Raw genomic sequence first — 23,310 nt, forward strand, 5'->3', positions numbered from 1 at the left:
GGACGATGACTCTGGGAAATCAGCCGAGTCGGAGGGCAGGACGCGCTCGAACTGCGCAGGCGCCACGCCCAGCCCAGGCCCGCGCTCCCAGCTCGCGCAGGCGCGGCCGACTCCTGTCTTTTGGGATTCCCTCCTTCTTTGGCCCGATTAATGTCTTTCCTCTGTTCCTTCTTTGACGCGTTTTTTAATCCTCACACCGGTCTCGGGAACATTTTTGTTTTTAATAGCTTCAGCAGCTGCCTGCAATTTTAATCACGTTACTTCCCAATCACTGCAGAACCTCGCCTCTCAGTCCCAAGGACCAGCCTCCAAGGACGAAGCAGGCGTCCGCGGCGCAAATCTCGCGAGAAGCCGGCCGTCTCACGCGGCATTTCCGTGTTACCAGAATCCTTAGCGCGAGGCGGAAACACATTCATTTATCCTAGCTTGTGTTTTCCCGGGGCGTTTGCGCCCTGCGTCCTGTTGCTGTGTCTGCGACGCTGATGGCGGCCCCCGAGCAGCCGCTGCCGATGTCTCGAGGATGCCAGAGCTCTGCTTCGCTCTCCCCGCCGCGGGGCGACCGGACCCTCCTAGTAAGGCACCTGCCAGCCGAGCTGACCGCGGAGGAGAAAGAGGACTTGCTCAAGTACTTCGGGGCGCAGTCCGTACGCGTCCTGTCCGATAAGGGACGTCTGGTAAGGGCGCGCCGGTCCCCCCACCCGCAGGGCCCGGGGCGGCCGACCCGGGGGGAAGACGGATAGTAGTGGAGAGGCGCTCGCGTGGGGGCGTCCCTGCTTTGCAGCCGGCTCTGCGTGCCAGGGGACGTTTTAGTGGGCTGCAGCCTGGGTCGGTGACAGCCGCGGACACGGCCAGTGAGAAAGGCGAGGCAGGAGAATGGGTCGTGGCTCGGTCGTGTTCCCTCCCCGACCCATTCTGGGAATCCCCAGACTCCGAATTTAGGGCTGTTTCACTCCGTACTCTCGGAAATACGGAACAAAGAACTTAAAAAAAAAAAACTCGATTCATTTATAAGCCAGTGTTAAGACACTCGATTAGCATAGAGGAGAAACTACCAACTAGTGATAGCATTTCTATTTTCTTTCTTTTGTACCTGAAGATGTTTTAGATGGATTTGTCTGCATTAAGAGTAAGGCGCTAAGTTTCTGCAAGATGGTCTTAGATGGGGCAAGTCACCAAAAGTTCTGAAGTCTCCCCAGATGATTCTGATATGCAGCCAGGGTTGAGACCAGTTTTGATCACAGTGTCATGTACAGTAAGTCCTCAGTGTCGTTGATCGGTTTCACAACTTTAAGCAGAACTACGAAGGAGTCCAGTTTTCCCATAGGCTGACTGGTATAAACAAAGAGTTAAGTTCCTGAGACAGCTCATCAGCCTTAATAACGAGAGGACTTTTAACAAAATGACATTCGAGGACCTGTTGTATACCAGCAAATGCAAATATTCTATGTGATTCAGTTTAAGTACACTTAATTAGGTTATCTTGATTCAGATTAGACCAATGCATAATTACTCAATCAGTTTTCAATGCTTTGGTGAGCATTGGCAAGAACTCTTCCTTAGCATAATTTATTTTATGTTCCTTTTCTGATGGTTTTAAAAAATATTTACAATTTATATTTAAAAATAGACTTCTCCCATTGAGCCCTTATTACAAAGATAAAGCCTTAAGGAAGCATGTGCTCAAGGAAGTACTTTTTGTTGGATCTTTTACACTCTGCATTTGGCTGTGTAAAGTTTAAGATCTTTAGATGTGTTATAAAGTGGCAGGTATTTTATAGTTTTGGGTGGTTTAAGGATGGTCCTTTGGGTATAGAAGCAGTTTTGAACTTCTGGTCTGTTGTACTATTTGACAGTATATGTGGAATGTGCAGTGTGTGTTTGCATAACTGTATACAAAAAAGGCTACATAGTTTTCATCTCCAGTCTGATCCAGGGAAGATTCAGAACCACTGTAATGAAATTAATAGTAATCAGTTAAAATGATCTCAATTTTTCATCCTGTTCCAAAATTTTATTGTGTCAAATCACTGTTAACTGGTAAAATATCAGATTTCCTTATGAAAAACTGAAATTATATTAGAAATAATCTTTACCTTAATTCTTTTTCAGAAACATACAGCGTTTGCTACTTTCCCTAATGAAAAAGCTGCTATAAAGGTATGACTTTTTCTTTACTATTAAAGTTATTAGCAATTTTCTATAATCTTGGTTCAAAACTAAAACATAATGTTAAACTATAGTTTTAACAAGCAAAAGCGTTTGTATATCAAGATATGGCCCCACAGGCTATATTTGGTGTGTCAGTTTGCAGATCTTACACAAATTTTAGGTTTTTGGACATAAGAATAATCGATTAACAGTGTACTAGATACCCTCACTGAGGTTCACATTCTCAAAAAGGGAGACAAATCATAAATAACTAACTTAAATTGTTTAATATTTTAGAACGTGATAAATGCTAGGAAAAGAAAAAAGAGCAGTAGGATCAGGAGTGCTGAGTTGGGAGGGCTAAGTTTCAGTTAACATGGTCAGGGTTGTATTTAAGCGGCAGTTTGAAGGAGGTGAAGGAAGTTAGCTAAGGGGTGTCTGGAAGAGTGCATTGCAGGCAGATGAATAGCCAGAGCAGGGGCTCTAGTGCAAGAGCATGTCTTCCTGCTCAAGTAAGCCCGTGTGGCCGAAGCAGACAAAATGAGAGGGCGATCATTGGATTTGAGGTTAAAAAAGTAATATGTGTCATATCAGGTATTATAAGTACCCAAGATTTTACTTTGAGCAAAATGGGTAGCCATTGTAGTATTTTGAGCAAACAGTAACATAATCTGACTTACATATTTAAAATGATTACTTTGGCTGTTGTGTTGAGAACAGATGTGAAAGAGTAAAAACAGGGAAATCTGTTACAATATTTTTGTGGTAATTCAATCTAGAGATGATGGTGTTTGCTTGGCCCACGGTTATAGCAGTGGAGAGGGTAAGACATGGTTAGATTCTGGTTGTATTTTGAAGGTGGAGACATATAGTTTGAATATGCAATGTGGAAAGAAGTGTTTATGGATGATTCCAAGGTTTTAGACATGAGTAAGTGGAAGAATGGTTACCATCAACTGAAATGGGGAAGGTTCCAGATGGAGAACATTTGGGAGGTTAGGGAGAGAAGATGAGTGTCTCCCTTTCTGAAGTTTTTATTTTGGATGCTTATTAGTCACCCAGGGGGAGCTATCTAGTAGGTTGGATGTATGTTTCTGAACTTTAGGACAGAAGCTTGGGCTGAAGTTATAAATGAATCATAGAGATGGTGTTTATACTTAAGATTCCTTGTTTAGATCACCAAGCAATTAGGTAGAGAGGACCAATAATAGTTATGGAGTATGCCAGTATTAAGAGTTTGAGAAGGCACAAGCCAAAGAGATTGAGGAGTAGAAACTAGTGAAAGAAAATTATAGGAAACTATGGTGTTTTGACACCAAGTGAAGAACATGTATCAGGAGGGAGAGATCAACTGTGTTAAATGCAGTAAAATGAAGACTGACCATTGGCCTTTGCCTTGGCAATACAGAATTTATTGTTATCTATGACAGGCAATGTCAGTGCACTTGACTAAGGCATGAGCTAATTTGGAATGCGTTTGAGACTAGATGGGAGGAGAGGGATTTTAGTTAGAGGGCTTAGGTAATTCTTAAGGAGTTTTACTGCAAGGGTAATTAAAAGGGGAAGCAGTGGTAAATAGGATCACTAGATGAAGAAAAAAATTAGGATGGGAAAAATAGGAGCACGTTGTATACTGATGTGTGGATGCCCCTGTGGAGGACACGATTAGCAGTGTAGGTAAGACCATTCTCTATACAATTCTAGGGAGTAGAAGAGGGACTCGTGAGTAGATATGAGAGAGGGTGGGAATTAGGATCCAAATCGAGCAACTGGATAAAGATAAAAACATGGATATTTAATACTGTGAAAACAGATGAGCGAGAGAATGTGTGAATGCAGATGCTGATAGGTGGGAGTTATGTTGGGAATCAGAAGTTCTCATCTGGTCACTTCAGTTTTCTCAAAGTAGGAAACAAGGTCCTATGCTAAAAGAATAGGAAAGAAATATTGTGAGGTTGAGGAACAAAGATTGGCTGGTAAAAAAAATGAACTAAAAATATAATATGGAATTCTGTGGCATCATCCTGGCCCACCCTCAGATTTGTGGTCATGGTCTTGAAGTTAAAGTGAGACAGAGCAGATGCATTGTCCTTATTTTCTAACCATTTCCAGCTGCCTGAGAATAAACAGAGTTGGATTTAACCAGACTTTAGTTTTGCTAAGTGATAGGAAACAGTCCTTAATAAGTAGACAGGCTTGACAGCCTGAGATGAGAAATGGGTAAGAACTAGCCAATGAAGCGATAACAGCATTAACAAAGAGCATGTATAAATGTGGATGGTCTCTAACATACAACTTTTAGTGTATTTATCAAACTTTTTACTCTTTTCTTCCAAATGAAGGCATTGACAAGACTCCACCAGCTGAAGCTTTTAGGTCACACTTTAGTTGTTGAATTTGCAAAAGAGCAAGATCAAGTTCAGTCCCCATGTCCCTCTTCAAGCACTGACAGAAAGAAAAGGTATGTAGGTAGTAAGGTTTTCCTAACATTTTACAGTGCTCTGCAATCAGTTTTATTGCTACTGGATTGTTTTCAGACTAGCAAGTAAATAATTCGAAACAATAAATGATACATCTCTCTCTAATTGAATCTAGTACATTAAAACAATATATTTTTGTTTCTAATCCTGCATTGGGAGTTGATTTAATACAGTATTAGGAATTAATGTGAAGTGGAAAGAGAGTAAAGTATCCAACTTTACATGAAGGGAAGGTAACTAGCATAAAGTCTTTGTTGTAGTCCAGATAATGGGTGTCATGGATAGGCATGGCCTTTGAAATCAAAGCCTGGTATTGGTTCCTCGCTATAACTCTTTGTGGTTATATAAGCTTTAAGAATTTCCTGAACATTCGATTCAGAAAAGGCTAGTCCCTGGATGGGCCTCATCCTCTAGGATCTTGATTGGAATACAGATTTTTGGGCCTTAACCCAGTCCTACTGAATTAGAAATTGGGGGAGGGAGTGGTAAAATGAACATTGAAGAAATTGGAGCATCACTATTGTGCACCATGTAAACTTCTGGGGATTTAATGGTCAGTGGGATTTGTCACACCATCTCCATAGGGTTGCAGTGCAGAGTAGATGAAACGTGGCATGCCTTGTACAGTACCTGGAAGTTTTATTTATTATGGAACTGCTTTTCATAATGCTATGTGTGCAAAGATGTTTCTGTGTGTGCAGTTTTTCACTTTATTTCTGAAGATAAGATCAACTTTGATTCTGTATATCCTAGGTCTGATGAACCTGTGGAAGAGGATAAAGAAAAGAAAGAACTTGGTTGTTTAACTATAGAAAATGGAATTGCACCAAACCATGGGTTAGTGCTTTTTGTATTTTGTTGTTCTGGGTGTGTATGTGTGTGTGTGTTTGTGTATTGCAAATCAAATATTTTTTAAAAGGGATATTTTGTCATGTATATTTTAATCTGTTGATTAAACATTTTGAGCTCTATGAGATTATTACTGAATTTGGCTTTATTAGAATGTTCAGAGCTATAAGATAAGGTTTGATAAGAAATATATTACTTTTCTTTATTGCAGTCGGAAGGCAAGTTTCTTTTTAAATGGACTCATTTGGATATATTAGGCACAAAGTAAATCTAGAGCAATGAATTATTTGAAGTTTTATATGTTATCAGATTACCTAATATGAGTTATTGATATGAAACTCAATAAAACGTGATAAGCATTTTAAATATTTCTTTTAGGCTCACTTTTCCTCTAAATTCATGCCTCAAGTACATGTACCCACCGCCATCCAGCACAATCCTGGCAAACATTGTGAATGCTTTGGCAAGTGTGCCTAAGTTCTATGTACAGGTAAGTAGAATAAAACCAACTTTCCTCAAAGTAAATGCCTATATAACTTGATATGTTATTTTCCATGTTAATTCTCATAGTTTTTCATATAGTATTAATTAGACTAATTCCAACAGGCAGTGATACTACCATATTTTAAAGGTGTCTTAATCAGTTTAGTCTGCTGTAACTAAGGGCCACAGACAGGCGGCTTATGAACAGCAGAAAGTTATTTTTCATTTACTGGAATCTGGAAGCTCAAGACCAGGGTGCCAGCGTGGTGGGATTCGGGGGGTAGGGGTGGAGGGACACGTCTGGGTTGCAGGTGACTGTTTTTTTCTGTGCATCCTCACATAGCGGGAGGAGGGTGAGAGAGTCTAAGGGTCCCTGTCATGAGGGACAGTAATCCCATTCATGGGGGTTCTACCATATGACCTCATTACTTCCCAAGCCCCCTCCCTTAATACCATCACATTGGGGATTAATATTCAACATGTGAATTTGGGAAGTGGGGTAGGTCACAAACATTGAGTCCACTTCAGATGGTAATGAAATATTGCTACATTCAGGTAAAGGCTTTTATAAACTACAGCATAGGCCAACTGGTATGTTTAGTGTTAATAATACTAATAAACATAAGGTAATTTGGGAAATAAAATTTCTGGTAATTTTTTTGTTACTTTAGCATACACCTTTAAGTAGAGATTCTTTCTTAAAGGAAGAGACAGAGTTGACCCCTTGGCAAGTGTTTGGAAGAATTGATAGTAATGAGATACTTTTTGAAGTATAGAACATAGGTAATGTTTATTTTCTTATTTTACTTCTCTGTATATCCTGATTTCACAATAATGAAGGGGAAAATAACATTCAGAAGATTTTACACTTTAATAATAAGAATAATATATATAGAATTGACAAACATATAGAAGGCTAATCTGAGATACACCAGGGCCTTGCTTTAGACTGTCCTGGGATTATAAAGGCGAAAAGTCTGCCGGCCTCTGTGTTATTGCAGAGTTTTTAAGTACATAAAATATGTGAGTTGAATCATCATTTTACTAAGTGATCTTAAATGTTATATCACTTTAAGGTGCTTCATCTTATGAATAAAATGAATTTGCCCACACCTTTTGGACCAATCACTGCACGACCTCCCATGGTAAGAAAGCTCTTAAAATTTTCAAGGTTTAAAACTTATTTTCCAGAAGTGGGATTATTGAGGCTGCATGTTGCAGATGTTGTGCCAGTGACCTCTAATGTGCACTGAAAATAAGGAGCAAATACACAGTTAATGTGATGATAACAAGGGGTAAGTGGAGACTGAAAGTGGGAGAGAGCTAGAGGAGGCCCTCACCTCTGCCAGCGTGTTAGTCCTTTGATCCAGAGCCATGAGCCCTCCTGTGAGATAATCACATGGAACACACGGAATTACTTCAAATTCCCATTGTTCCAGTTTTTTTTGCATGTAGAGCTTTATTTGCAGAAGAAAGGTTGCTAATATTTTAATTAGACTTTACTATGCAAATTCATCAGTAATTTAGATTATAGGCTTTGTCTGTTCTTGAATAATTCTAGTTGTTATTTTTGCCATAGTCCTTGTTTAGATAATAGCAATGAGAAATTATTATTAATATTAGTATTTAAAACTCATCTTTATTGAATATATTACAGATGCACCTCCCCCCTTCTTTTCCCCTGTTGACCACCTCCTCCCCACTCCCATTCCTCTCCAGCCTTCCTACACTATTTTCTGTGTCCATTGGTTATGCATTTGTGCATATAAGTTCTTTGGTTTATCTCTTCCCACCTCCCCCCTTCCCTTTGAAGTTCATTAGTAGAAAATTTGCTTTTCTTTTGTGTATTTTGGATTGGCTGCTTTTCCACTGTGTATACTATTAGCATCATCATTTTCCTCTGTAACCCACCGCCTCATTGCCTGGCATGGTGCAGGGATATTAGTTAAGAGCATGTTAGCTGCAGTTAACAAAATATATTCAAGTCTTAGTCACTTAACGCAGTATTAGTTAGTTCTTGCTCATGTCAGAGTCATTCCAAAAACACAGCAGAATGATATTCTGCTCTACTGAGTCTTTAAACAGACCCCAGTTGACTCCAGGTTAATGAGGGCGTTGCCGCACAGTCTGCAGAGCAAGGAAGGGTAGAAGCACATGTGTGGAAAGTTTTTATGCCAACGTTCCGCTGGCTAAAACTCAGTTCCATGGTGAAATCTGACTGGCAGCAGCATTTGGAAATTCATTCCAGCCAGGTGTCCAGGAAGAAGAAACATGTTTTTTGCTCAGCTAGCCGCCTGTCACAGCTGCTGTCCCTCCCTCTGTGTGGAGTGTGTGAGAATATCGTGAGCTAGAGAGAGATGCGAGCCATGCATCTGAATGGAAGTGGTTTTCCTGTTCCGATAACATCATGGGTTGTTTTTGTTTAGTATGAAGACTATCTGCCGTTACACGCACCTCTGCCACCTGCGTCTCCTCGGCCACCGGAGGAACCTCCTCTGCCAGATGAAGATGAGGACTTGTCTAGTAAAGAGTCAGAATACGAAAGCAGTGATGAGGAAGACAGACAGAGGTCTGTGATTTCAAGTAATATTTGTTTAGATTCTAAGGAACACAAACTACTGGAAAGAGATGTTCTTGCTGTTCTTAATTTAATTCTCCATGATTTGGGGATATTAGAATTTACTCATCCCTGGCTCTACTCTCTCAAGCATGTAGTAGTTATAAACTCTTTTTTTTCCTTAATCCTCACCCAAGGATATGTTTACTGATTTTTTTTTTTTTAACAGCAGGAAGGGAGGGAAGGAGAGGGAGAGAGAAAGACAGAGAGAGAGAGAGAGAGAGAGAGAGACATCCGTGTGAGAGAGAAGCATCTATCTGTTGTGTCATGTACATGCCTTAACTGGGGATTGAACCCAAAACCTGGTGCACAGAACAATGCTCTAACCAACTGAGCCACTTGGCCAGAGCAAACATGATATTTCTAGATTAAGACTTGAGACTAGATATCAGGACCTAAGGAAAAATTTTTGGATGATGAGTCATTTTTTAGAGTTATGATTATGGTGTGATAAAGTACAATTGATCCTCATTTGTGAATTCCATATTCATGAATTTGCCTACTTACTAAAATGTATGCATGACTCCAAAATCAGTAGTCGCAGTGCTCGTAGGGTCCTTTGCGGACGAGGGCATGCAGGGATGGTGACACATTTGAGTTCGATATGCACAGTCCTAGATAAGTAGGACACTGCCTTCCTGTGTCAGCTCTTGTTCTGTAACAAGTGTCCTTTTCATGGTCTATTTAATAGCACATTTTCCCCATTTTTGCATTATACATTAGTGATTTTGCCATTTTAAATGGTCCCCAAGCATAGTGTTGATGTGCTAATATTTCCAAGATCAAGAGCACTGAGCTGTGCCCTGTGGAGCAAACACGTAATAGACAAGTCTGTTCAGGCATGAATTTCGGTGCTGTGGACTGAGAGGAAGGGAGAGGGAGAGAGAGGTAGAAACATCAATGAGAGAGAATATCGATTGGTAGCCTCTTGGTGCATGGGTTGATGCTCAACCAGTGAGCCCCACCGGCCGGGCAGCAGTGTATATTAATAATGTAATAACACATGCAAAATGACGTCGTATTGATCATTTGATAGAATGGTATGAGCAGAGGCTTGCAGGAACCTACTCCTGATTCCCTAGGGGCAGCGATCCATTAGTCACTGATTTTTTTGTTTATGGAGATTTTATAGAATATAAATATCTGAAAGAAGAATACTAGATTGCATTCATACTTTTTTAGCTTATTCCCCTGGACTTACCTCAGAAAAATTCCTAGAACAATTCTGTAGGATTCCATAACAAACTATTAATAGTAACTACTGCAGATGAATTGTTTTTTAATTGGTTGTTTTTAATTGACAATCTACATATATGTTATTGAATGATTCTGATGAAGAGCAGGAGGCTGATAATAATGTTCAGCTATATAATCCACAGCACAGCCTAGAGCAGGAATTGCTAAACACTCTGGCTAAAGCCAATGAGTTTTGTTGTAGTAGGAAAGCACACATAACAATACCTAAATGAGTGAATGAGCCTGTGTTCCAAAACACTTTCTATTTACAGAAACAGGCAGCTTGATTTGTTCCTTGGGCTGTAATTTGCCTTCCCAGCCTTGAAGACTGGTATGGACAAATGATGGGAATCAGATACAGAGGGAGTGGTCGACATGAGTCAAAATCCAAGCAGGGAATTTGGCAACAAACAATCAGCAAATTAATTATGAGTGAGTCAACATTCACTTAAGTAGTAGCTCAATATATGTTCTCTTTCTAGGGAAAGAGTTAAATCAATGTGTAGGGGGGAGCTGAAATTACATATGTAATAGTGGTACGTGGAGTATCTGTCTTGAATAGAGACTCTTAGGAAGGCCTACAGTTCTTAATAGACTGTAACTTTAATTTGTTGCTAAAGAAAGAACAGTATGGAGTGTACTACATTGGGTTATTATCCTCTGTAAATTTTACTTGTTTATAAAAAATAATGATAGCAAATAGAAGAGCTACATGTAAACTGGCCAAAACCATTTTTGCTTGTTTTTGTTTCATTATGTTTACAGAGTCATGAGAACAAAGTCTTTTTATGAACCGATCTCGTTTCATGCCTCTCTATTATCTTCTGGAAATGCGTTTTATTTTATCTTATTTTTTAATTTAATGGCATTGTTTATTTATTCAGCAACTATTTAGTGATTACCAATTATAAGCCTGGAACTGTTGTAGAGACTTAGTGTAGAGTGGATGAACAATTTATGAATATAGACTTGCTTTGTTTAACTGGATTTATTCATAAAAGTTTTGGTTGGCCACGGTTAAAGTTGAAAGTTTACAGTATGTGTTTACATTTTTCCTTGCTTAGGACAAAAGGTTTAAAATTTATTTTAACCACACTCTTCTCCTCCTTTCCTGCATTTTATTGTGTGTATGTTTGTTTTGCTTTTATATTGCACAAATGTTAGTAGAGTTGTGACTAGTGGGTTTTGAACTTCTGCTCTGTGGAACAGAGTTGATCCTGTGGAAGACACAAAAATGCTAAGATCTGTTCTAAATATTACTCATAATGGAAATAAACTAAATATATAGGGTATCGATTGCCATGCCTTGATTGTTGCATATAAGCTACTTCAGAATATAGTATCTGAAAACTTTGTTCTCAAGTAAGTTACTCAGTTAGATGATTTGCAACAATTATATACAAAATATTTCTAAATAAAAATACTTCAGTCCAGGTCTCTTTAATAATTAGAATATGAATCAAAATAATTTCACTGTGTTTGTAAGGCCTTCTAAATAGCAGTCCAGAAAAGAGCGGTAAAGTTACACAGATTGTATTAGTCTATCCTATTCATTTTGCTTGCCATCATGTCCAGCCATTACGGTGGGGGGAGGGGGTAACTAATAATTTTTATAATAAATCTTATCGTTAAAAGATAAATTAAGTAAATTTCCAATTTTGTCAAAGTAAGATGAAAGTTGAACAAAGAGATTTAGAACCTGTTCTTTTGTCAAATGGATTATATCTGAATTGATTGCTTAGAAATACTTACAGCATACAAATTATTTTATAATTTATAAACCCAAGAATGGATTTAAGACCAACAGAAACAGTAGTGAATAATTGTGCATCTATAATAGGAAATGTCTTTTCCCTTTCCCTTCCCCCAATGTAGAGTGGCCAAACTAATGGAATTAGCGAATCTTCAGCCCAAAAGACCAAAAGCAACGAAGCAGCGCCATGTTAGAAAAAAGCGAAAGATAAAGGACATGCTGCTCCCACCCACGTCTGTCTCACACAGGTGAGGTTGCATTCTGAGTACGGGCTCTGGGTGTGCTTGTCTGCTTGCTTAACTCGCATTATTTGAAAACAGTCATGAAATAAATTTTACTTGCCTGTTTGCTGTGGAATTCTATGTATTTTAATATCTTACTCAGATAAAGTTACTCTTAATTGCAACTTTAATTTCATTTAACTTTTCTACACTGTAAATTTTTCTTTAAAGGAATGAGTCTTTAATCCTTGTTTTTTTCATTTCACTTTAAGTATGCTCCCTGCCTATGTGTGTCCTGACACCACATGCATTTAATTTCTGTAGCAGCACCGAACAGTTCAAAAAATTAACAAGATCAAGTTTTCTAATAGCTACAGTGGAAGAATAAAAAGAAACAGATGAAATTGATATTAATAATATATTTTATCTTACCTTATCTTACCCATTATATACAAAGTATTATCCAGCATATAATTAATATAAAAAGTTATTGATGTTTTAGTCTGGTGTGTATTTTCTTCTTGCAGCATATTTTAATCTGGACAGCAACATTTCAGGTGCTCATTAGCTACTCTGTTGGACAACTTTGTTATATAGTATGTAGAATACAGTGCACAAAATGCCTATATTAAATGGAGAATGAGCTTTTTGGCATGTTGTTAAATACCCTTCGGTTCACAATCAATAGTCCTCACGTACTGTCTCTGTCACCTACTGAGTGAGTTGATGCAACTTCTTAACATGTCTTTGGTCTCTTTGTCTATCTAAATAGGAACTTAACAGTACTTACATTAGGACATTTGTCAGGGTTTATTGAAATATTAAATGGAAATTTTACTTTTGGAACTACCTATAGTGTTGCGTGCTTTATCAGTGTTAGCTTTTTAAATGTACAGTAAATATGAAATAGTGTTTTACTCGAGATATCATTTGCGGTTACAAAGCAATGCTGTGATTGTTTATGAACAGCAGTTTACACTCGGTGCTGTCGCCTTCGGATGTGTTTGATCAACCACAACCTGTAGGGAATAAAAAAATCGAATTCCACATATCTACCGACATGCCAGCTGCATTTAAGAAAGATTTGGAAAAGGAAGAAGATTTTGAAGAACTAAATCCTGGTAAGCATGATCTAGTTCTTCTCAGAGTTTTGTGTTAGAATTATATTAGAAACCTATAGTTTCTGTCTTAGTATTTGTGAACTCTATTTAAAATAAGCAGGTAAGTCTTTCTAAGTATCATGGAATACTATCCATTGTGAACTTTTTTATATAATGAAAACTGGTGGTTCACAATGAGAATGCCACTGTTGCCCTTTGTTAGTAATGAACTCCAGGATAAAATTTAGTCTGGTTTGTACTGTTGTTTACACTAAAAATATAATAGAATAATTTCTTGTGTTGATTTATTTTTTTCATTGCTTGTTAAATGTGATGGTCAATGGTTCTGTTAGTAGAATCGTATTATTGGTTAGGAAACAGCAATGTAACCCCCTTGTGACTTGTAGATTTTATATAACTTTTTTTTTAATCTAAAGAACGTGAAAGATCATTTACCAAGATACTGTTTTAAATTTAAAGATAATTTATTGAAATTATAGATTCTTTTTTTTGCTTATTTTAGGCATTAATTTGATGTTATAATGACATTACTTTGTTCTTTAAATCTTTTAATTTTGGAAATAATACAAGCTAACACTTCAGACTCCATTGTCCCCTATTCCATGAATTAGAAATAACCACGGTTAATCATTTGGTACATAGATATCCTTCCAGACCTTATTCTGTACACGGGCGACACATTTTATTTTTTTTTCTGTTTGTACAAGGGCATCACGTTTTACATAGTATTCGTCATTGACTCAGTAATGACTAAATGAGAGCATAGAGCGTAGCAGGCTCTGTGCAAGACCCTAGAGGACAGATTAGACATGGTCCCTGATCTTTTGGAGTTTAAAGTCTAGTGGGAGTGGCTTATGTCCAAACTTACAAATACACATTTTACTTTTTTATGGCTGCATAATACTCAATAGTATAGTTATACTATTTGCTCCTACCCTGTTGATAGAAGTTGAGGTTGTTTCCATTTTTGTACTATTACAGAAAACACTGGAACGTACATTTTTGTTCATATATGTTGAAGCACTGGTGTGGATATCGGTAGAGTTCTAGCAGATATTGCAGAGGCATCGCATAGAAAAACCAGCTGGTGTGAATTCCTGTCTCTGCCGTGCTGAGTGAGGGTGCATTGCCGTCTCAGCTCGCTCCTGTTTCAGTGCTTGATTGTTTCAGTACTTATAATTTTCTTTGTGTATGGCTTTTTTTCTAATCTTATAGCTAGTCACACATTTTTATTTTTTAAGCTTAATTTATTCAGGGGCTTAGACCTATGTTGAGAGGGAGGCAGCTGTCCCATTCGACCTCAGTGTCAATAGTGATGTTGAAGTAGCAGTTTCAAGTTTGTCTCATGTTGATGCCCACAGGCCACAGGTCTGCTTTCACAGGTTTTTGTGCATTATGAAGACACTTCATACTCCTAAATGCAGCATGTTCTTTGCATCATTTTCACAACTTTTTAGAGATTTTGCTGTTTCTTTGTAGGTACTATAACTGGGCTTTTTCTAGTGAATGATTATCCCTAACCCTTCCCAACTCTCTCCCCAATGCCAGTTTAATTTTTGCTGAAGCTAAAATTCATGTTTTGTTAATGAAATCCATTTCATCTAAAATTTAAAATTTGCAATATTTTTTAATATTCCTGATTAAACGAGTCATTTCTTAAGTGTTCAAATAATTATTTTTCTTTACTTCTTGTAGGACCAAGATTAGGATCGACTATTTTGTTGTTATTGTTGGAGGTTTAATGGATTTATTTTAGTACATTCAATAGGAATGCTTTATATTATGATGTTTATTCAAGCAATCTGCTAATTTTAATATTTTAATCATCGTTGAGAAGGTTGATAGTTGTTTCACAGTATTCTGATGTAGCACTATTAAATCTTTATACCCACTGTATAAATAATCTTGAATGACCATATCCCATCTGCAGAATGCCTTTTATAATTATGTAATTTTTTAATGAATTGAAAATTTCTTTTTACACAATTACTAATAGTAATGAGTGGGTAGGTTAAACAAAATATTGATTGTTGACCCCCAAGCACACATTCTACCTCTCTGAGTAAACATTTTATTGGATGCCCCTCTGGTACTTCAAACTAAATAGAAACTAAATATGGAGTGGGAAAAAAGTAGGTGACATTCTTTTGAGTTAGTAAACCTGTTATAATAATCATAACCTGCATGTCTTTTTCCATACGAACACCTGTAAACCTGCTTTGCCCTCCCCGTATATTGAAAATGAATTCGTTTCCTTTCCACTTTCCAGGCCTCTACATGGCACCACAAAGCAGCCATCTGACTGTTTGCTCTTGTCTGTCACTGTTTTTATGTCACAGTGGCAGGTGAATAATCAGGACAGAAACCATCTGGCCTGCAAACCCTAAAAGATTTACTGTTTGAACCTTTACAGATAAAGTTTGCCTACCTCTGTTCTAAAGTACTGAGAAAAACACCAGAGGGCTCATTGCCATATCTTAAAAATTAAATGGGAAACTAAGACTGTCTTGAAGGAAGGGTTGTTAATGGCTGCTGTTAATGTTAACTCTTAGATTTACCTGCTGCTGCTGACGTTGATGAGTCCAGTATAGGATTTGGGAAGATCTTCCCCAAACCTAATCTGAACATCACGGAGGAAAGTAAAGAAGACTCTGATGAGATGCCATCAGAATGTATTTCTAGAAGGGAGCTGGAAAAGGGCAGGATTTCTAGAGAAGGTAATTTCATGAAATAAACCAGCACTTACTCTGTTTTACGTTTTTTTGACCCTTCAGAAATAAAACAGTTTTCTTCATGTTATTTACCCATAGGCATAGACTTCAAAACATCTCTCCAGTTAATGTTTTTCATCACCACTTTTGGGTGTTAATACTCATACTTCATAGGGAGAAAAGTCTCACAATACACTTCCAATTCATATTTGTTTGGAAAATATTTTGGTTTCCATTCCTAAAACTTTTCCATGACATCTTAGACAGGATCCTGTGGCCCACATTCTGGAGCTATGTATTCCAGCTAATAGATCGTCACGGTGCTGCATCTGAGAGTCATGAAAGCCACCGTTTGTTTAAAAATAATAATTTTAATCATTTGGTGATTGGAAGTCTGTATTTAAGGATTTTATATCTAACATGCTAGCTTTTTACTTCCAAAGAATTTGTTCTGTTTTTGTACATTTTAGGAAAATATTTAGGAATTTTAGATGGACATGTAACACCTTATAACTTTTCCCATGATATTGGGAAATAGGCTTCTAACAGGCATTTTTGATAGAATATCTCGTTGTCAGGAACAGATTATTGACACTAAGTAGAAGTAGCAGTATAGGGGCTTAGAAGTTACAGTTTGTCTGAAATAACTTGATAATTATGTTTGAGTACTTCGTTCTTACATTGGAATATGCTGGTGCCTAGAGGTTTGGGAAATTGACTTGAAGCAAATCAATTGCACCAACTAGTGATAACATTAATTTGGTTCTGTCTTTCTAGTAAAGTAACTCATCTTAAAGAACCTTTAATAGTAGATATTTTATTGGATAAATTTTAGTTATTTTAGAAGCCTGAAAATTTTCAGCTTTATTCCATATTATCAGTATAGATTTTTAATGGTATTTTTATCCCACTAGTAACATTGCTACTCATTTTTATGGTTTTACCATTTTCATAATGCTAATTTTTTCTATTTATATTTGAATGTTATAGTTTTGTAAAATTGATAAAAAATATCTTAATTTTATATCCTTGTTTGTTTTTAAATAAGAAATGGAAACACTTTCGGTTTTCAGAAGTTATGAACCTGGCGAACCAAACTGTAGGATTTATGTAAAGAATTTAGCTAAACATGTTCAAGAAAAGGTAGGTTGAAATTTATAAATAAATTTTATTATTTTATTTATTTATTTTTTTGCCAGGCTTTCTTACTTGTTTATTTCTTGTTGAAATTCTAGGACCTTAAATTTATTTTTGGAAGATACGTTAACTTTTCATCAGAAACACAGCGAATAATGTAAGTGGTAGTCATATTTTCAGATTCTTTTTTCTTTTAATCTGTTACTAAGTAACTCTTGTTTATCCCAACATTTTTCCTTTAGTGATAAACAGGAGTCAGCAAACTTCTCTGTAAACGGGCAGATAGTAAAAATGTAATATTTTAACTTTACTGCAGGCTATCTGGTGCCTGCAGCAGCTCAGTTGTGCCTGCAGCAGCATGACAGCAGCCGTGAGCAGTGTGTGAAGCCTGTTTGTGGCTGAGCTCCACTGAACCGCGCTTATAGAAATAGGCCTCACCGTAAGCTCCGGCTCCAGGGCAGACCTTCCCAGACGCTACCCTGCATAGGATCCCCTGGAGAGCTTGCTGAAGCAGTTTGCAGGTCCATCCCCAGAGAGTCTGGTTTTCTGGGTTGAGGCAGGGCCCCTGAATATATTTCTTTCTTTTTTAATTGCTTTATTTATTTACTTTTTTAATATGGTTTTTATTTATTTATTTTTTTAGAGAGAGAGAGAGAGACGTCAATTTGCTGCCTTCTGGGGATTGAGCCCGAGACCCGGGCATATGCCCTGACTGGGAATGGAACAGGGACCTCTCAGTCCACGGGACAATGCCAAAGCTGCTGGTGCAAAGACTATACTTTGCTGGTGCAAAGACTATACTTTGAAAACTGTTTTAATGACTCATTTCGTGATATGTAGCAGTCAGACACCGTTTTTTAGATTCTTACCCTGGCAGTAACTTCTTTTAACTGGACTGCATCAAACAAGTTCCCAGTTTTGTGAGAGTGGAGAGAGGAATATGATTTGTAAATGATATAAAAGCTAATGTTTGGAGTTAGAGTTTTGGCTTCATAAGTTAGGAATAGGGAGAAATAGAGAATAGGTGAGGGGAGAGACTTTTCAGTGGAGGTAGATGGAGGAGTGACTTGTAACTAGTTAATTTTGTTTACACCTCTTGTGCAACCAGCACTTTTAAGTCTGATCTGGCCTCTGTATCATTTTATATAGGTCTGCACAGGCCTTAAAAGTCTCTATTAGTTCCAGATACCTCTTCTTATCGGGGTACCAAAAGGTTTTTGGCTGGCTATGCAAAATACTGGTCCTTTTTTCTCATTGCTGCTTTTGCATCATGATTATAAAATGAATAAATAAATAAATATTTTACATACATAAATATATACAAATGTGTGTATATATTTATTCCTTTTCCTCTGTTTCCAGTATTGCCTGCAATTAGCATTTGATGGGGAAAAAATAATACCATACAACAAAATGGTAAATTAATAATTATTTCCTGTAGGACTTAGTCATCTGAATTGTTTAAACTTTCACTACATTTTTTAATTCTTTATATGCTTTTGCTAATCCTATAGACTAAATGGCAATTACAGATTATAATCTGATTTTCTAAGGAGTTTTGAATGTAGTTTTGTCTCAAAAATATTGAAAAATAATACACTATCACCTGGCCGGTATGGTTCTCTCTCTCTAATAAATCAATAAAAACATTTAAAAATAATAATAATACATCATGGATTAGTAGAATTCTATACTTGGAATAAAAAAATCTGCTTCATGTTTCCATCTCTTAACTTGAGCTCTTTGTGTGACCTTAAAGAAATCTCTGTCTCTGGGCATCACCTGTGAAGTGATGGTTTTGACTGGGTGATTAGTAACAACTCTTCCTACTCTGAAATTCTGTCACTTTTCTGTGGTTCTTATCAGCCCTTCTGTTCTTGGTTGTGTAGTTGATTTTTTGTCACTTGAGTAGAGAGTATTGAAATGTTTAAAAATAAATATATGAAATAAAAACTTAAGAAATTTGCTTTTATAGTTGCTAGTAATAGAAGTTTTAAATCACATAAACACATTTAAAATAGCTAAAAAAGACAAGGTAGATATAAATTCATCCTCAAACTTATACTACCTACTTGTAGAATCAGTTTTAGAACTGAATACAAAATACAATTTTAGAAATCCTGAGTAATTAATGTGCAAATTATATTCTGTAGTGCTTTTTACTAGTTTCTGAAATAGCAAAGTTATAAATCGTTCAACATATTTGCATTCATTTCAGCAAAATGGTTTGACATTCTTTGGATCCAAATGACTCTTTCTTCCTCGACGTCTAGGTTTGATATACGCTTGATGAAGGAGGGCCGTATGAAAGGACAAGCTTTCATTGGACTCCCGAACGAAAAAGCAGCAGCAAAAGCCTTAAAGGAAGCTAATGGCTATGTTCTTTTTGGAAAACCTATGGTGGTTGTATCCTTTACATCAGCCTGTTCCAAAGACTAGTTTTGTGTATTTTTTTTTTTGAGATGGAATTTTTTTTTCCCAATTTTTATTAATTTATTTTTGTTACAGATGTTTTGCCTTTTTCCCTCCTAGACACCCTCCTCCCAATTCCGCCCCCAGCATTGTTGTCTATGTCCATTGGTCATACATGCGTATAAGTTCTTTTGTTTATCTCATTCATACCCCCCGCCCCCTTCCTCTGAGGTTTCTCAGTCTGAACTGTACTCCTTTCCATGTCTCTGGGTCAAAGACTGTATAATTGAAACTAATTTTTATCTTCCTTTAGAAGACTTGACAACTGGCCTTCTAACTTGAGATACTCAGTTACAGACGTACTTAGAGCTGAGTCAGATAAATGTTATTTAGATGTTCATTGGAAAATAAAGGAACCTCAGCAGCATGAGGTTATTAAAATTTAGCTAAATCTAAAGGCTTCGCTCATACAGCTTAAAGTATGTATTCACACTAAGCCTAAGACTACAGTATCCAGAAATTCATTTGGAGTCTTTAAAGAAAGATACGATTCATTGTAGTTTTATTTCATATTTTATGGTATTGTAATTCATATTTATATCTGAGAGTTCTAATAACCAAAATATATCATTGATTAACCATCCTGCTTTTAGTAGTTAATGCAGTTTGCAAGCTAGAAATCAGCAGGATAGATGAGAGTCTAGGTGTAAAAGATCCAGCTGGAGAGAAAAGGAAAATATTTAATGCCAGTAGAAAAATAAATATAAAAGATAAATTCAAAAACTACTTCTACCCTAAATTAGAAAGTTCATGACAATTATTTAGAAAAGATTACTTTCATCTTTGTGAAGGAAACCTTAATTTTTAAATATTAGCAATTTGCTCGATCTGCTAGACCAAAACAAGATTCTAAAGAAGGAAAAAGAAAGTGTTGAAATTGGTAAAGGTAAGTGTGGATATGAATTAATAAAAGCAGGAGAGTGTTTTGGGATTTTGCCACCTAAGCTCTTATCGTGGAGGGTCTCTGTGGTTTCCCCAACCCTACCGGTAAACTTCAAAATTATAACTACAAAATAAAGCCTATTTGTATGTAGAAGTTACATTTGGAGAATTATTTTTATAAGGGGAATGTGTCAAATTGCTGGAGTTTCTGATTTAATAGGTCTAGGGTACGGATCATGGGGAACCAACCCCCCCACCCCCAGTTTTCCTGTGACTAAGTGTATTGGCCAAGCCAGAACACATTGGTCACCTTTGGTGGGGACTGAATATTTGCATTATTAATTACTAATTGAATGCTTCAAAGAAATGAAATATATGGTATGTTTTGTGGACTGAAGTCTTTTGTCTTTCAAATATGTAATTTTAATGCATTTTTAATATTATTATTAAAATGTAGAGTTAAGCATTTCTAACTTTAAAGTTGTGTTACATTGATTTAAGAAAGATGAATGGAAATACATCTTTTTTTAATAATTTTATTTATAATCTTTCTGCCTTTGTATACTGGAAGAACATGAAGTAAATGGGTCAAAATTACTGGTGCTAAGCTGAAAAAAATTATATAATTTAGAGAAAATTTTGCTTAATGTTTATTCCTTCTATGAGATACTTTTAATATTTGAATTTTGTTTTAAAGTGTATATATTGGTATAGTCGGAAGTCCTACAAAACCTTAGTGGAACAGTTAAAAAGAAACAATTTTCAGTGTGTTTTTAAAAAATGAGTTATTTGTCAATTTAATGTGGAAAGTAAGGAAAAATTAAACTGCATTCTGCTGTTCTTCTTTAGAAGCACTCCTGCGTAAATACTGCTGTAATACTGTCATACAAAGTGTATCCTTTCTTGTATCCTTTTTGGGGCAGTACTTTTGTTTTTTGTTTTTCCCAAAAATGTTTTGTCCCTCCCACCCACAGATCCAGATTAAGCAATGATTTTTTGCAACTTAAAAGAAATATTTCTAAATATCATTGTTGACTGAACAAATCTTTTATGGGTTTTTTAGATTTGTTTCTAAATGTTCTATATTTTCCTTTAGGTTATGTAATTTTTTCAGGGAAAGTTAGTGAATCAGGTCAATTTATTTACTTGTAGAATGTATGCATTTACTTTAATACAGAATTTTGTTTTGTTTCTTCATTTTTGTATTTTCTGAACCGAATTCAATAACACGTGTTCTGTTTTATGACATATTTAATTTAGGTATTCTATATAATGTGTTGTAAAATTTGGATGAGGACAGGATTTTTTTTTTTTTTAATATAAATATTGGAAAGCATAACTGGATTCCTTTGTAAATTCCAAATAGCAGACCTCACACCTGAGGTGTTATAATTAAAATCTCCTTTGAGTTAGATAGCAAGTAGAAGTATCTCTCTCCTCTTTCTTTTTCTAAACCAAACAAAACAAAAGGAAGAAAAGAATGTCAGAGGTGGAAGACAGAATGTTGACTCAGGGTAGCACATTAAATGGACAGAAACAGCCCTCTGGTGGGTATGTGTAAGAACAGCGGTTTTCCCACCGGTTCATGGCCAGAATTGCCAGATCTGGTTCTCAATCTTGGCTTCACATGGAAATAACCTGGGAAATTTTTACTAATTAAAAAACAAAACAAAAAAAGATACACAAAAAATATACTAATGCCTGGGTTCTTCCCACAGAGTTTTGATTTATCCATCTGGTGTGCAATAGATACTGGGATTTTTCAGACCTCCCAAAGTTTTGACTAATATGCAACCAAGGTTGAAGACCACTGAGGAAGGATTTTTAGACTTAAAGATTCCTGAACTCTGTCTTAGAACTAGTAAACCGGGATCTCTGGGAATGGGAAAAAGAATCTAATTTGAGAAGATTCCCTTAGTGTAGTTATAAGGACTGACCAATTTGGATACTAGTTGTCAGATTGAAATGGTAAAGCCAGCCCACCCATCCAACTTTTATAGGTGGAAAAGCAAAGGTTGTTGGTGTCTCTCCATTTCCTTCCTGCAAGTCCTGTTATTATCAGAACTGGGAAAACAATTCAAAAATCTGTTAATAATCACTGTCACCCTCACAGTACAGTTATAGATATTGAAATTGCTATTGTATTTTTTTCAGTATGGACAGTTACATGTTATATATATATTTTAACATTATAAATCAGTGTCTGTATAAGCTGTTTTTTAGACAAATAAAATTTTGTATTGACATGATTCACTAATTTTCTAAATATAAGTATTCTAGCTTTTAGTTATCTTTAAAGGAATGAACTGTTTTATAATCATGATTATTTTAATGAATTTTTATGGTATTTTAGGTTCCTTTTGAATTCTGTCTTTCCCGTGTTTTCCATCTTTGAGAAGAAATTGACCACCTGGCCTATGGAACTGTGCGTAACAGCTTTTAAAGTGATGTAACAATTAAGTCTATATGCACTTTAATTAGTTTATTGGCAATATATTATGTGTATTTTAATCAGCTTCATATATAATAAATTATTTTTTCAATAAAAGAATACTTTTAATTTTAATGTGTTTTACACAGCTAGCAAAGTATAATTTGATAATTACATAATTTTTTATTAAGGTAATTTTACAATACTAAATTTAAATTTTATTTTAATATTACATATAATGCCCTTTAAAAAAAATATGTACCTGGATACCAGTGCATATACTTGCAAAATTTTCTCTAATAGTGATCTTATCTCTTATAATTATTCTAGGAGTTTTGTTGTCTGGCTGAGTTTTATTGAGTTTTTAAATTTATTTTGGTCTGTGTTTGTTTTTGTTGTTTTGCTTTTCTCCCCAGTTTAGGGAATTGGTACTTTGCTCTAATTTAGTCTTTGAATTTTGTGCCCCCACAATTTATCACTCACTCAAAAAGTGCACGTCTTTCCTTTGGTGAAGTTAGTTTCCACTCTACGGGAGCAGGAAAACTTTCGTGTGCAGGCACATCTCACAGATACTACAGTCTGCTTCCAGACCACCACATTAAAGCGAGGCACAAATTTTTTTATTTTCCAGTGCATATAAAAGTTATGTTTAAACTATATTGTAGTCTATTTAATATGTGATAGCATTATGCCTCTATATAAAAAATACAATGTACATACCTTAATTTACAGATACAGTATTACTAAAAAAAAAATGCTGCCATCATCT

General features: G+C 36.2%; 1 protein-coding gene across 3 annotated transcripts; it reads left to right on the forward strand.

Moving 5' to 3' along the window:
* Positions 1-443: 443 nt before the first annotated feature.
* Positions 444-22,658, forward strand: RNPC3 (RNA binding region (RNP1, RRM) containing 3). 3 transcript variants are annotated; one of them, XM_036272245.1, is made up of 15 exons: positions 444-674; positions 2,110-2,157; positions 4,491-4,609; positions 5,382-5,465; positions 5,856-5,967; positions 7,037-7,105; positions 8,387-8,529; positions 11,689-11,814; positions 12,757-12,908; positions 15,461-15,625; positions 16,668-16,762; positions 16,855-16,913; positions 19,030-19,162; positions 20,044-20,114; positions 22,464-22,658. In XM_036272245.1, the coding sequence occupies exons 1-14, from the start codon at positions 483-485 to the stop codon at positions 20,101-20,103; spliced, it is 1,557 nt and encodes a 518-aa protein (XP_036128138.1). In that variant the 5' UTR covers positions 444-482; the 3' UTR covers positions 20,104-20,114; positions 22,464-22,658. The 3 variants fall into 3 exon arrangements, with proteins under 3 accessions (XP_036128138.1, XP_036128139.1, XP_036128140.1); XM_036272246.1 differs by lacking the exon at positions 22,464-22,658 and adding an exon at positions 20,960-22,211; XM_036272247.1 differs by lacking the exon at positions 22,464-22,658 and adding an exon at positions 20,960-22,211 and having other exon boundaries at positions 12,760-12,908.
* Positions 22,659-23,310: the final 652 nt, after the last annotated feature.

The sequence above is a fragment of the Molossus molossus genome, unplaced genomic scaffold, assembly GCF_014108415.1.
Source record: "Molossus molossus isolate mMolMol1 unplaced genomic scaffold, mMolMol1.p scaffold_m16_p_20, whole genome shotgun sequence".
Classification (NCBI taxonomy): domain Eukaryota; kingdom Metazoa; phylum Chordata; class Mammalia; order Chiroptera; family Molossidae; genus Molossus; species Molossus molossus.